Raw genomic sequence first — 15,517 nt, 5'->3', positions numbered from 1 at the left:
AGGATACTAGTGTCTTCCTTTATTTTTAGTTAGTACTTTATTTTGCTTTTAATTGTAAGTTTTCAATAAAATACGCTGTTAAAGCAGCTCCATTATGCAAATGCATATTCTTATAAGATAATACATTTAACTTTGCACTAACAGCTTGTAAATTAATTTTGTAGATCGGTCTCTTTGTGAAGCATGGGTGCATGAAAGGCACAGTGGAAATTGAACTGTAAGTAGTAAAATTATTTCCTCATGCACTTTTAACTGGGATCATTCCCCTGCACAGTCATTCACAAACTTATGAGAAAAAATTTTAGTGCACAGAGGTCTGTCTTCAAGCTGATGCTTTATTTTGTCCTTTTCTAAGTCCCCCAGACTTCAGAACATAAAGTTTAAATAATTTTCACACAAGAGGTAAGCAGTGATGGCTACTCTTGATCTTGCTTTCTGAAGCATTTCACTTATCTTGATGTACAAAAAATGCATCGGTAAAGATAGTTCTATATGGTGTGTTTAGCTTTTGATAATGTTTAAGCTTCAGATGATTTAAATTTAGTCAGTAAATTTGCTGACTAATTCAACTATCACTACATGGTGGATGGAATTCTTATTGAAGAAAAAAAGACAAAAGTCTAAAATGGATCAATCTGCCTTTGCTTTCTTATACTGATACTGTTAGCAGGAGGTACTTGCTTAGATTCTCACTGAAAACATCACATACTGATAGAAAAGAAGTAGAAAAACTGATTTGACTAATTCCATGCCTTGTAGGCAAGCTGTTGCAAAACAGCAACTGGAAATCATTTGGACTGTAAAATTACATTAGTAGCTTCTGCATAGTGCAATATTATATGCTTCCTTTTTTGTGGATGCTATGGCACAGGTGATTTTAATATACCTTAGGCTGGTCTGTTTGCCTGAGTCAAACAGAAAATAGTCAACTGATTCATAGCCTGTGTTAATTTGTGTAACAGTTGGTCATCCTGATCAGATTTGCTACAAAGAAAAATTTTTTGAGGGGAAAAAAAAATACCATAGCAGGCCTTGGAAAAAGTCCTGTCCATTTTTATTTTTGTGGGAATGATCAAGTAAGACCTTCTTTAGAGATTGACCAAACAATATGTGTAGGAGATAGGATATCTTTCATGTAGATGGTGCAGTTGTTTTAACTTAAATATATTCTTATGTTAGTCTGGGAGGAATCTTGAAATGTGAAGATGTAGCATTTCAATGGCTCATTAGACCTAGTTTGTCATGGTTGCAGTGAGTAGTTGAGTCCTTTGTCTGATGGGTAGAAAATACTTAAATACAACATCTAGGATGGGACACCAATGATGCAGAAGATTGCTTTTTTGACAGGAGCTAAAAATTGAAGTTCTGTAGGCATGTATTTCCTTTATTGAATTTGTCCCTTGAAATGTATCTAAACCCAAGTTATGATAGTAAAAAGATTAATTTAATGAAAGAAAGGAGCATGGCTTTGTAGGCCTTTTGAAGGAAGCTTCATAAATTAAAATGAGGTGATGCAGGAAGTAACAATTCAGTAACAATTAAGCAACAGGATCTGTGGCACTTAGTCCGAACACCAGCAGCAGATGTGTGCTCACTTCTGCATTGACCTCTGTTCCTAAAGATCTTGAGGTACGTGGCCACTCTACAAGCCTATATTCTCCATCCTTAACAGTGTGTTTAACAGGCACTAGACAATTTCTGAATCAAAATGATAAACCAAATTTAAAGGAGTTTGACTTAGTTGTTATTGCTGAATCTTAACCAGACTAAATTTTTGAAAATAAACATTGAGCTAGAAAATGAAATGAAAATTAATGTATCTTTAGTGATTTTAAAAAGCAGAAAATGAAAATAAATTAGTATTTTTTGTGTTGTATTCTATTTTTTTTTTTTCTCAAGTGGAATATTTATACACAGCTTACAGATGTATTTCTGTACACTAATACTTAAAGATGTACTCCATCTCCTTCACATCAATTTTAAAACTTACTAAATGTCACACAAATTATGCTTTTATAGAAACTGTCCACATTTGTAACAATTTGTGTTTCATACATTCAGCATAACCATCTCATTTATATAAGTAAATTCTGTGAGTTAAGATTTGTGGCTATTCTTGATGATTCCCATGTGAATTTAAATTATCACTGAAGTACTGGATGTTTTCTGAATCATGAAAATGAGAATCTGATGCTACTGTCCAGTTAATTTAGATTAAATATTTATCTGCCTATAAATTCTAACAGTACTTTGACGCTTGGTTACCTTTGAAAGTGTAACACCTTCCAGGTGTTCTTGGAAATGTAAACACTTCTTTCTATTAATTAGGTTTAATTCACCAGACAATATTACTATCACACGTGAGATTCATGTGGTGAACAACGCATCAGTGTGGTTTATCAACGGAAAACCAGCAACCCTGAAAGCGGTAGAAGAACACATTGCAGACTTAAACATCCAGGTGGACAATTTGTGCCAATTTCTTCCTCAGGTATGAATTAATTTTGAAGACGGTGGGTGCAAGTGAAGTACTGTTCTTTGAGAGGATTTTGTTACTGGTTAGATTTAGCTGCACTTCAGCTGGTTCGATAGGACAGTACAAAGAAAAGAGGGATGAGGCAGCCGTGCTGGTGTGATGGTGAAAGAAAAGAGGAGCTGTGTGATCTAGAAGCTCAGTAATTGGACAATTTTATACCTGTTGACTCTGAAAGGAGCGATGCTGATGTTTCCTGTCTTGGTGTTCAAGTAGCAGTGCTTGCTAATAGCGCTTTTCTGGTAATTTCAGTAGTTTGTTGAGCATAGGGCTTAAAGATGTGTAGGATTGAATTATGTAAGAGTAAAACCATCTTAATGGAAAATAAGTCTTGAAGGAGAGAGAAGATTAAAGAATACTACAGATTCCATATTTGAATGCATGTTCAAGCAGGACAGGATTCCTATGTAGGTAGCTAAGTTGCCTCACATTGCACCTTTAAGTTGTGACAGGCTCCTTCCCAGTTCATGGGGATCATCAGGAATGGTAGTAGAAGGAAACCTTCAATGGGGTTATTGCTGAATTCAAGAAAACATGCAGAAGACCATTAATATTTAGAAAGCTAATATTGCAGAAACAAAAATATGCCAGGTGTTTGATGGTTCATTTTCACTTACATACAGTATTTGTTCAGAGCTTCCAGCATACTCTGGTAACTTAGCTTGGTGTTTAAAAGAACTTTTTCTCTTTAGTATGTAAATGTCAGTTCAGTCAATACAGTGTTGAAAGTTCTGATTTATTTGTTCTCTGCCGGAATATCAACATCAGGTACACTTCTTGCATCAGTCTCAGTTTTGAGCTCTTCTGCCTTCAACAGCAGTACTTACTTATAGCCTTGGCTACCACTTTAATAATAACTTCTACATGGCTTAACTTTCAGTTAGTCATGGTATTTATACTGCAAAAGATTTATATTGCAAGGTCACTTCAGCCTTAGAACAGGTCCTCTGGAAGGTTTGGTACTGCATAAGATGGTCATTAACTATGATAGAGATATTTAGCATAGAACTGCAAGTCAGGTGATGTTCATGAGAAGTATGTTTCACTGTATAAATCTGGCATTATTGTATTACACTGTTCCAGCTAATCCTGTATTTTCTATAACATTTTTTTCTATAACTTTTAAAAATTTTGTAGGACAAAGTTGGAGAATTTACAAAACTGAGTAAGACTGAGTTGCTTGAAGCCACTGAAAAATCCATAGGTTCTCCGGAAATGTACCAGTTTCATTGTGAGCTGAAAAATTTCAGAGAAAAGGAAAAAGAACTGGAGGTAAATACACTCTTTAGAGAGTAGTGAGTGTAGGAAAAGTGAAATAAATTTTACCCTGACGTGTTACAGAATTAGAAAGTGGTATTTATTTACAAGGTCTCTTGATTTTACCAGGTAATGCTCATCTTCTGTCAGAGCTCATTCACTCTGACATTCATATGCTTCTAAATACAAAGATGTGTGATGGTCCAGACCCAAAAAACAATGGATACCTGTTGTCAAGTACTCCTTTTTCACTGGGATTTTTGACCAGCAGCAACTTTCCTAGACAGATCTTTTATGTCTTCTATAAGTCATTATTATGACCAAGCTGGTCCTTTGCTTTAATGTTGCTCACTTCCTTGAAAATGAAGAGACAGACAAAAAGGAAAGGGACTAGAGTTCTAGGAACAGTGTCTGTCCTTAGCCATACAGGCTATTCCTTTAATCATTTGTTCTCCTGTTCCTGTCTTTTTTAGATGGTTTCCCTCTAGTTACTGCTGTACTAAAATGTCTTCTCTAATGTTAAATTTCTGCTTTAATGTACAGGTGAGACATAGACTATATTTTGAGAACTGTTTAGATACTGTAAAACATGAAAATATATATTACAGAACTTGTGCAGAGAAAAAACCACCTCGTTGGAGAAAATGAAGCAGAGGGTTGAACGGTACAAGCAAGATGTTGAAAGATACCATGAATGCAAGCGCCATATAGACTTAATAGAGATGCTTGAGAGGAAAAGACCATGGGTGGTAAGTAATTTCCAGGGGTTTTCTCACCTAACCCTTTTCCGTAAGACTGTGGAGTTAAAAATAGGCCAAAAGTTGCTTTAGAAGAAGTGTGACTGGAGTAATTTGAATATCATTACAATTGCTCAGTGCAAACAGGCCAAGTCTTGAAATTCTGTTTGCTTGCGTACCTAGCTGAATGAATTGATTCAGAAGTAGTTCAGGTAGTTATTGCACTCTTAGGAAAGCCAGCAGTTCAGGCCAAGAGTAGGACTCCTTTTATTCCGTGCAGAGGCAGCTGGTTTAAGCTCTAGCCAGCTCTGCTTGCTTCTTCAGCTGTGACTTTTTTTGCGTGTTAATTTTTTTTAGAGGTTATGCTCCTTTTAATTTATTAGTTGAGGTTTAGTGTTAATGGGAGACATGTCAGTGAATTTAAGTTGCTAATCTCAAAAATATTAGCGTTTGGACAGAAAATTTTAAATCACCTTTCAAAGAATCTAGAGTAAAGAGCAGGTCATTTACACAGATCAAAGTAAGTCTTTCTGAGGAGCACTTTAATACTAGCTTAGTTTAGTGTTGAATGATCAGTTATATTAAATTATTCTAAACAGTTCAAGCTTGTGGAGATTTCAGTTTACTGAAACAATATGTTGTTTGCCTTGTTTGCAAGCTTAGAGTTAATTATATTATAATTATATATATTATAATTATAGAGTTAATGAAATACAGTATAGAACTTTCAGAAAACTTTATTTACTACTTGTGAAGAAATAAAGCTTACTTTTGCGATTTTGCATATATCAGAGCCTCACATGGCTATGTTAAGAGCATCATGGCCTTTGCATCTTGAGCAACTGGAAATCCCATCACTGCCTTCAAATCTTCTTGGTAACAGCAGAGGGATTTAGGAATAGCAATTGAAATAGATGGATGGTGGTGGGTGTTAAGGAAGTAGAGTATACCTTCTGTGATGTCAGTACTTGTTGAATGGTGGGATTTTCTTATTATATGTGTTAGCCTGGTGTTGCATAATTAATGTGGACTGATATTGATTGTTCTCTTCTGTAAGGTAATTGCTTATACAGAACTCAGAAGGCTTGCTGGACACTGGCAGAGGAAAACTGAGCTAATGATTTTATCTGCTGTCAATTAAGTTGCCTTCCATAAGTTAGAGAACGTGTTACTTAAGCAAGTTTAATCAGACTTTACTTCCACTGCTGTCTTCTAGACAGTTTATATTGCTCGGTATGTTAAAGGCGTTTAGTGGCTGAGCTCAGTTAAATTTAACTTTTGGCCACTGAATCCATAGAAACAGCAGCATGCTTTGACACCTTGGTGGAGTTCTGATTGACAGTACAGAATCAGTAGTGTGTATTAGATTCAAGGAAAAGAGAAGGAAACTGGAAGTAAATATGCGCTTTAGAGATGCCAAGAGCAGTGGCTGTAGGGAAATTCTAATAAACTTTAACATGAGATCTTCCATGTACTTAATTTACATTTGAAATCAAAGGGCATCGATGTAATTGTTTTACTAGGTAGAGGATATCTGAACTACAGACTGTAATAAAATTTCACATTCTGTTGCTGTTTTCTGATTTGTCAAACTGTGACAGAACTTCTGGTATTCTCTTACATTGCAAAATACCAAGCTGTTTCTAAAAGAGGAATTGCATTGTTCTACAAGAGTATGGGGTTATTTGTTGTTTTGACCTAACACTGTTTAGTTCTAAGAATAGATGGGTGTTTTTGTGTTTTAAAATGGGTTCACCAAAGCTGAGAATAGTATGGGAGTTTATTCTTCCTTCTATGGATGTTTCATCTGCTCCATCTTCTCCAAAAGGTAGATTTCAGTTTGAGGACTAAATGCACCTACCTGTTCAATTTAACTTTGTAACAAGGCAGAGTAGCTACAGCTGAGCTTTCAAGTCAGCTGGAAGGCAGATGTATATACACTTCATGATGATGTGAAATAGAGAAACAGGCAGCCTGGAAATATGATAACTCAAATATGACATTAGACTTAGACTTTAATTATAGAGGAAAAGGGGAAGCCTAATGATGGTGATTGTTCATATTCTGATCACTGTTGAAGTGCATTTTAATTCTGAAGACTCTATGCTCTTCACCTGAGGAACTTTTTTTTGTCAAGCAATTTTTTTTCTAGATAGTGATAACTGCTTCTATATGTGGAGAATTATACACCATTTTCACATATTTCTATGTCTAATAAGTTTTTGAACGTATGCTTTAAGTTCCGTAGAATTCCATAGTTCCTAGAATCATGTAGTTTTGAAAATGTGTTTTGGTCAAACCATGTCCTTTGTTCTTTTCCTCCCCTGACGTTTACAATTAAGAAAATTATTGTTTTAAGATGCAGATATCTCTTGGGAAAGCTGAAATGCTTTGGAAGTTGTGCAGGTCTTAAGTGGAATGCATAATTACAATCATCAATATTAGTTGTGTACTTTGAAAGAATCTGTTGTGTAAAAATCATATAATGACAGTTCTGTGGTACTTGCCTGTACTTTGTATCTAAGGAATCTGGAGTGTAATTGTATGTGTGTGCATTTGCTGTAATCTTGAAAAGAAAATGCCTTATTTAGACCAGAGGTAAATTTTAAACTTAATCGTTCAGCTACGTGAAAATGTAATCCCTTTACCTCTGTAACTTTGTAACAATGGCTGCTGGTTACACAGAATTAGAGCAGCTTTCATCAAGTACTTTTTGACTTTATGAAAAACATACTGTGTAGAAAGACATTGGATTTTGTAGCCTAGTTTGATTATCTGTGATTCATTAGGCTAGTTAAGTAACTACAAAAAAGTGGTAGCAGATAAAGCCGAGTCACCTGGTACAAATAGCTTCCAGGTGGTCTTTATGTAACACTATTGCTGCAACAACAACAACAACAACAACAACAACAACAACAATAATAATAATAATAATAATAATAATAATAATAAATAATAATAATTTATATTATTTATAAAATTATTATTATTATTAATATTGCTAATGTTATTACTCTTGTAATAATAAGCTTCATGGCTTGGAGTAAGCTAGGCATACATTTGGAAATAGGGGCTTTCTTAAGTGCATACAAGGTCAAACTGACCTCTCTCTCTGGTCCTCTGAAATCTTTAGTTTTTTCTCATGAATCCTTCACAGTCATAGCACATATTGTTATCTTATGTATCTTTGTGGGGGCTGGGGAGAGGTTCCCCTTCTTTTTGTTCCTTCCTTTTTTCATGTTTTTTTTCTTTCCAGAGTATAAGGCACACACACAAAAAATCACTAATAATGATTCCTTCAGCTTTAACTAATTTCTCTACAAAATTCCCACCTTCTTGAAGTGGAGATTCTTGATCACCATACTGCTTACCATCTCTTTTCTCTTATGAATGTATTTTCACTTAAACTTCCTAGATAGCAATGGCTTTGGTGTTTGTGGTATGTGTTGGAGCTTTAGTTTCCCAGAAGTGTGTTCCACTCTATCCCCTTTACTTCAGCAGTGGTTGTGTCTGTCAATTGCTCTAATGATCTGTCCAGCTCCTTTCCTTTTCTTTCTCCCAAAATTGTCTGTGGTTATTAACTCCTCAGCTTTTAGACTCCTATCTAAGTAGTCTCAAACTATGAACAGAGAGGGGCTAAGGTTTTTTTTTTTTCAGCGATCCCAAATGAACTTAGAAACAAGGTAATTTCAAATAAATGGGTTGTTATTTCTGCTGCTTGAATTGCATATTATTTAAGAAGTATTAATAATGTTTCCTTGTTCATTGGGAACTGAATGATCCCTAGAACTCCTCATCATTGGAACTAGTAACAGTATTACTTACGTGGTTACTCTAATACTAGTTTCTGTAAGAGATTTTTTTTTTCTAAAACCCATGAGCAGTTAAATAAAATGTTTGGACAGTATAAAACACTCGAATAGAATACTGCAATTTTTAATTGTTTTACTTTCAATTCCTCCAAGGAATATGAAAATTTTCGTGAACAGCACGAAGAAGTGAAACAGAACAGAAACCAAGTTAAGAAAGAACTCAAGTGTCTGAAAGAAATGCAGGCCCCACGGACAAGAAGAATCCAAGAAGTTGAAGAAAATTTAAGGAATCTGGATATGAAAACCAGAGATAATGTAGGTATTGAAGTTTAGCATAGGTAATATTTCACGTGTTCTGTGTTCAGCTTTGCAACATGTAAAGTAATAACTTCTTTTTTTTCTAGTATATCATAATGATGTTTCAGCAGAAATTTTCCTTAAGCACCTGTGCCCTTGCTTCTCAGTGCCCTCTCTGTGTTCAAGCAATACATTTGTAACATTTCTCTTCGTTGTACATTAAAAATCTTCTGGGATATAATGTTAATAGTTTCCCCAAGTTAGGTGCTTCCACTGAATTAGATGCCTGTTTTCCTCAGTTCTGTAGTTTGAGTTTGTGGATGCTTGCTCCTCTTATCCTCTTAAAACATGGTTTATTTAAGGTAAATTACAATTTCCCTGGCCTAAAGCATTCCTCTAATATTGAACATAATTTCATAAGTAGGACTTGACTTTTTAATTAGACAGTAATCTTCCATCAGTTGTGAATATTTTTATGCATAAGGGGATTTAATGGCAAACCTGCCTGTGTGTTACAGTTTACGTAAGTTTTTTGAACAGCTGCTCTTCCTGGTTTATGGAAAAATGTTATTTCCATGTTAAAAAGAAGAGTACTTAATTCCCTGCAGGATTTTAACTATTATTTACTATTCAGACTGCAAAAGTCATTGTGTGCATAAGCTGCAGAAATTTGTAGTGGATAACGAAAGTTAAATGTTCACATGAGAATGTTTGTATGCTGCAGTGAGCTCTGTTTGAAGGTGACTCACTCAGAGGAGCTGATGTGAAGACGTGACACATGTAGAGGATATCTTGTAGAATGAGGATCTTAAACTTCAGTGGCATTTAATGCACTGTGAGCTAACACTAGTCTTGTGCTTTCTCTAAAAAAAAAAAAGCCAAGACACCCACCCTTGTCCCAAAACCAGACCTGAAAGACAATAAACTCCTACACATTGTTGTTCACAACCTTGTTGGTTTTGTTATGATAAACACTGCACCAATAATATGAAGTACTCAAGGACCTCATAATTATAAGAAACTTCTTTGGAAAAAGCATTTAGGTTTTGTGTCCCGCAATATTGCAAGAGTTTATTATGCTGTGATGCAAAATACCTAAATGTTCCAAAATGTTGCAGTCTTACTGTGGTCACCTTTTTTTGGTGTGGTTGGGCTGTTTGTTTAGAAGGTTTTTGTTGTTCAAAGGTAACTGTACCTTCTTAGAGAAAAGTTAACATCTGGAAGCTTGAAGTTAATTTTCATAATGCCTTCATGCCTGTGAATTACTAAATTTTGTTTTCACTGCTTGTTCTTATCCTGTTAGGTTTTATTCATATGTGTGAAGCTACTGTGTTTTTTTTTAACAGGGAGCAGTTCTACTTAACCATTGATACCACTGTTCTTGGGAGTATTGGGCTGTATTCATATAAAAGTAATCTTTTTTGTTAAAGATTGTGCTTTGTTTCTGTGAGAAACCTAGGACATACAGTGATCATTTTAGTTTTAACTTGCAGGGACCTTGCTCAACATAGGCACTTCCTACAAAACAGTGGAAGAAAACCTGAGAAAATGTATGAGATGGTTCATTTATACTCTTGAATCAAGATATTTTTCTTTTCAATCTAAACTTTTTGAGTAAAGCTCTCATATACCATATATTCAAAAGGTTAACAGTAATCTGAGGTCTTTCTTAATTTGTATCTGGAAATTGGATTTGGTACATTTGTTCTGCAGTGTTACAGTAGCCAAAAATAAAGGAAGAAGGAGGGAGGATAAATTTGAAATAAATAATTTATAAAAGACTTACTGAGGTACTCTAATATGGCTTTCCAGTGATCAGTTAGAATTTTGTATTTTATTTGTAACTGACACTATTCTGTATATAGTATTGTAATAAGACACTTCCAAACTTGTTTTTTCTGATGTTAAATGATGCGTCCAAGTCTAATTTTAATGATTATTATTTTGTTTTGAACTCAGAGTCCAGAATTGGGGAAACAGATGTAAGGGAGTATATTATATATGTGGTTATGGCATGAACTATTTGTAAAATACCAGACAAGTTAAGAAGATCTGAGAGGTGTATTGCTGCTTTTTGAACTTTCATGACAGTACCTTTCTTTCAGATGCTGAAATTTATTTCCCTCACATGTACTTTCACAATTGGGTTGTTGAAATGTCTTTGGAAGGGAGAATCAGTCCTAGCTGCACTGTCAGGAGATAGTTTAGACATAATGTTAAAGTGCAAGACTTGAGCTTAAAATAGCTTAAGCTGCTTTTTCTTCATTAGTTCCTCACCTTTGCATAGACTGATTGAATTTTTTGGAACTTACAATTCTATCTTTGTACAAATGCAGGCATTTGGTGAGAATTTCACAGTAAATTATTCTATAAGCCAGAAAGAGTTGATTAGTTTCAATTTGGCATTAAGGGAAAGCACTTTATTATTTTATGTCTGATTTATTCTGGATACACAGACCTGTAGGGAATATAATTCTCTTTAGACCCTTTGCTCCAGGCTTATATCCATTATCAAATGACTTTAGTTCTGACTGCTTCTTGAGATCTTTCTCTTGACATGAGGATATGTATGTGAGAACAGAAATAACCACCTCTACATTTTGTCTTTCTTGAACTTCGTTGGCAGAAAGCCCAATATGAAGTTTTAGTTTAGTCTGGAGGGAGCTGAATGGCAAGGAAAGGTGGAGTAAATCTGGGAATTATATTAATTAATATATCCAGACATTGCATGACTTTTTATCCTATCTCTTTGTGTTAAAACCCTTCCAATTTCTGAGTTAGATGAAAAAATTTTAGTGAAATTTGGTGGATTGAGTGGTATTGTGTAGAATGTGGAAAAAAAGTAACCCATTTTGTACAAAAAGTTTGATGAAATATTGTATTTTCAGAACAAGTTTTTTCCAGGCTCTTTAAAGGCATTTAAGCAGAGTTAACTATGCAATGCGATTTTATAGCAATATTTAGTCGTGTAAAGCAGTCATTTGTGGTTGTACAATGAAAATCATAAAAACAATTCTAGTTGTTCATCTGTTCTTTAGGTAGGTCTACATGTAAACATATAACTGAAAAGACAATGATAAATGAAAAACAGAATTCCAGTTCCTTACTAGCGAACTAATTTTGAGAGCCTCCAGAATTGTTTTGTGAACATCAGTTTCCTAGGAGAGAGCTTCCTCTTCAGATTTCCTCCCTGAGCTCTTTGAAAAGATATTCACAGAATCAGTACCTCACAGCAGTAAACTACAAGACTTTAGAGTATTTCTTCTGTGTTGTCTTTATGCAAACCACCTGCAGGAGTCTTTACAATTTTTGTGCTTTTTTGAGGTTGTGGTAGGGAAAAAATTCTGCAGTTTTATTTTCTCCATTTCTGATGCATCTTAGTGTTTTCAGTATGACTCTCTGTTAGGAAGATGTTTCTTCCAGTGAGAGTCCTGTGTTTGTTTCCATGTCTGCACTGGAATTGACTTACAGTCCTTCCATCCTTCTGCATTGTTCCAGTATTCTCTTTGCAGTGCTTCAGCCTTGAGGATTCAGGGACAGAGAAACTTAAGTTTTCAGAGAAAGCATAGTGTGCTTCACCTGTGTTCAGAACTCAGTTTTGTGAGTGCCTGGGCAACTTGACCTAATAAAACATATTCTGAGAAGGGATGGGACTATATTATTATTACACTTAATAGGAGCTGAGGATAGGGAAGGAACAGAGACATGATGCCTACACACAAACCAACAGGTTATCAGTCTCAGTTGTGTGGGATCTAGCTCTAGCACAGTGCATTTCAGAGGTAGGGTGACTTGGATAAAACCTGGTTTGGCCATGCTTTGCCTAGGAGATTAAGCCTTGCTTGCTCTTTAGTATCACCTTTCTTTGCAAAATTGATTTGGAGAACAAGGCAAGAACATTTCATAATTGTAGGCATCTGAATGTAACATTTGTATTGAAATCAAAGATGGAGTTATTTTAATTTCAGATTAGGAACTTCCTCTATATGTCATGCCTGAATTTGCAGACATATAGCTGAATGATTGTGAAAAATACAGTACATATGCTGTTATACAAGTCTTCACAAATTGCTGAAATTATACATGCTACAGATACAGTGAAGAATGAAATGGGTGAGTATGACTTTGTCAGTAGTAAAGTGCAGAATAAATACTTAGTTATGCATATACAAGATATTGTTCAAAATCTGACTACTTTATACACATGTAAGTGAATTTATGACTGTAAATTTAAATATCTTGCTGTATGCAGACTGCTGAAATTAGAAATATTTCCCAGAAATGTAAAGAAAAACAAGATGCTTTGGAGATGAAAGAGAAACAGGTAAGAGTCTTGCTGTCTGACTTTTCTTGATTTTGTTTTTGGTTTTTTTGTCTACTCTTCTGTTAGCAGAGTGGCAAATTTCTATTAAGATGCTGCAAGTGCTTGCACTCTTTTCTCCTTACAATACACAATGTATCTTTAGAATTCAATCAGTAAAACATGAATTATTAAGAGAGAGGTGTATACTGCATAAAATAAGTTGCCTAATAAAATATACGTGTGTGTATATATTGATAGACAGAGAAATATACACACATGCTCTTTGTAATAGGCTTTCCTTGAAAGTGATGCACTTAGCATGCCCCATACCTGAGAGGCTGGGGTTATTGTTTCTAAGGATATACATTTTGTAAAAGAAACATTCTTGCAGGGATGTGAAACAGTCTTATCTAAGCGCTTGGTCAAGAAATGTATAAATGTAATGTATAAGGATGCAGAGTCAAAACTTCAAAGTTGTGTTTGGGCTATAGATTTTACTTAATCATAGACTAAACTTCAGACTTACTAAGCAACTGTTAAGCAATTTATTGACATTTAAGGTTCTACTTTTCTGAAAATGAAGGAACTTCAAGAATTGATTTATAGTCTTGATTGTATATTTGTTTATGATCTTCAACTGCCATAGTGCTATTGGAACTGTGTCATAGTGCTGTTAGAGCAGTAACAGACTCTTGGGGTTTGGGGCTCTTTGGGTTATGTCAGCATTAATTACAGTTGCACAGGTATCCTAAGTATTTGTTGTAGGTTCTTTATACCAAACTGATTTTTTTTTTTTTTTTTTTTTTTTGGAAATACTAAAAATTTTTAGATTGAAGAAATTAATCAAGCATTCAGAATGAAAAAGGATGAGGAAACAAACAGGCAGAAGAAAATACAGCAAACTCTAATAATAATAGAGGAGTGGCAGAATGAGCTGGATGAAATGGTAACCTGGGAGAAACTTCAGCAGCAAATTGATGCTGTTAATGCTGAGCTGAAAAAATTACAAGAAGAAAGGGCAAATATTGATAATGATATCAGTGATATAAGAGCAGAAAAAAACAGCCAAGAGCAGGAAGAGAAAAGTAAGTTACTTAAAGGGGTTTTTTTCAATCAATTTTACTGTTTTAATGAATCTACTTGTACAGAATCTAGTTGTCCTGCTGTAGTGAAGTAATTCAAAGTGTTTACTTCACGACTCATGGTTGGCTTACGTGTATAGCACTCCTCTTTCTTGTTACCAGTTTTATTAAAAGTAACAACCACTTACAAAATCGAACAAGAAGATTTAAAAGTGACAACTGACCTTAAAACTATGCTTTAGAGAATCAGTATTTCTGATCTCTGGTAAGGAGACTCCTTTGGCAGTTCAGAGGTTTGGGGGATTTTTTTTGTTATAAAGGAAGGTGTGTAGTTAGCCGGTTGTGAGAAACAGTCCCAAACCTGATGGTGAGAGTAGTTTGCTTTAAAGAGGCAGTATTTTAGCTATTTCATTTATCATATGCAATATGTTAGCTGATGGTAGTGCATTTGTCCTTCTTAGATGAATTTTAGCTGATCTTAATCCCAGAGTTGCTTTACATTAATCTGGGATTTGCAAATAGTCCTTTCTAAGAAATTATATGAAATTTAAAAGTTGAAACTTGGCAGTGTTGTGTGCATATTCCTCAGTGAATGTTGCTCATTTGCACATACCTGCCTGGCACCTAACTTGCCACAGAATCCAAGAAGAAACTGAGGTAGAGAGTCCAAGTGACCTGGAAGGAGACACTGTATATTTTATCTTGAATAGAACAAAATTCTCAGGTTTTGATCTCTGTCTCTTCTGAATAGCAGGTGGTTTCATGCACAGTCTATTGTCACACATTTTGGGTTTTGCCAGCATTAAATAACAGGTATTTCACATTACTAGTCCTACTGTCTCTTTCCTCTAGGGATGTTTTTGTTTTTAAGTACAAAGGTAGAGCAAGTGTTGAAAAAACATTCTTTTAGGGCAAAATTCCTGTATTTTTACTGTGCCTACCATATTTTGTTATTGTTTGGGTAAGTTTTTAATTCTGTTTTAGATTTTGAGCTTTAATAGTTCTTAAGATTTCTTCAGAAGTAGCTGCATCTCAAATCTGGAAAGAGAAACAGTTTTGAGGAGTGTAGTCAGTAGATACCAGAAAATGCTGGTTATAATGTGTACTTGCTGTGTACTCTGTTTAAGAAACTACCTTAAATTACAGGAATAATTGATCGCCTTGGACAACTTAATAATATAATGCATATGAAGGAAGAGAAGCTTAAAATGAGATTCCGAGACACACACACTGCTCTTATGTGGCTAAGAAACAACAAAGACAAGTTTAAAAAACAAACTTGTGAACCCATGATGCTTGAAGTAAGAAGATTTACTTGCATACCACTCTGTAATGGTTAGATTATTTATGTCTTGCAAGGCTTCGAGAATGACTGGAAGACTTGAAAGACACATCTTGGAATGTCCTGCCAAGTACATGCAGGATATTCATAATTAGAATTCCATAGGCAGTGTGGTAATTGAGTATGGTGGGATGACTCCTTTCCTCCATAAGAA

The 15,517-nt window shown here is 34.9% G+C and overlaps 1 protein-coding gene across 1 annotated transcript in view; it reads left to right on the top strand.

Annotated features, from left to right (window-relative positions):
- The window catches only part of SMC5 (structural maintenance of chromosomes 5), a 37,295-nt gene that overhangs the window by 2,525 nt on the left and 19,253 nt on the right, over window positions 1-15,517 (top strand). Inside the window, exons 3-10 of the mRNA XM_056513980.1 lie at window positions 165-217; window positions 2,329-2,491; window positions 3,671-3,805; window positions 4,399-4,539; window positions 8,493-8,654; window positions 12,889-12,960; window positions 13,769-14,024; window positions 15,168-15,322. Of these exons, the coding sequence (XP_056369955.1) occupies window positions 165-217; window positions 2,329-2,491; window positions 3,671-3,805; window positions 4,399-4,539; window positions 8,493-8,654; window positions 12,889-12,960; window positions 13,769-14,024; window positions 15,168-15,322 (1,137 nt within the window). The remainder of the gene's footprint in view (window positions 1-164; window positions 218-2,328; window positions 2,492-3,670; window positions 3,806-4,398; window positions 4,540-8,492; window positions 8,655-12,888; window positions 12,961-13,768; window positions 14,025-15,167; window positions 15,323-15,517) is intronic.

The sequence above is a fragment of the Oenanthe melanoleuca genome, chromosome Z, assembly GCF_029582105.1.
Source record: "Oenanthe melanoleuca isolate GR-GAL-2019-014 chromosome Z, OMel1.0, whole genome shotgun sequence".
Classification (NCBI taxonomy): Eukaryota; Metazoa; Chordata; class Aves; order Passeriformes; family Muscicapidae; genus Oenanthe; species Oenanthe melanoleuca.
This window is presented reverse-complemented; position numbering and strand designations above follow the sequence as displayed.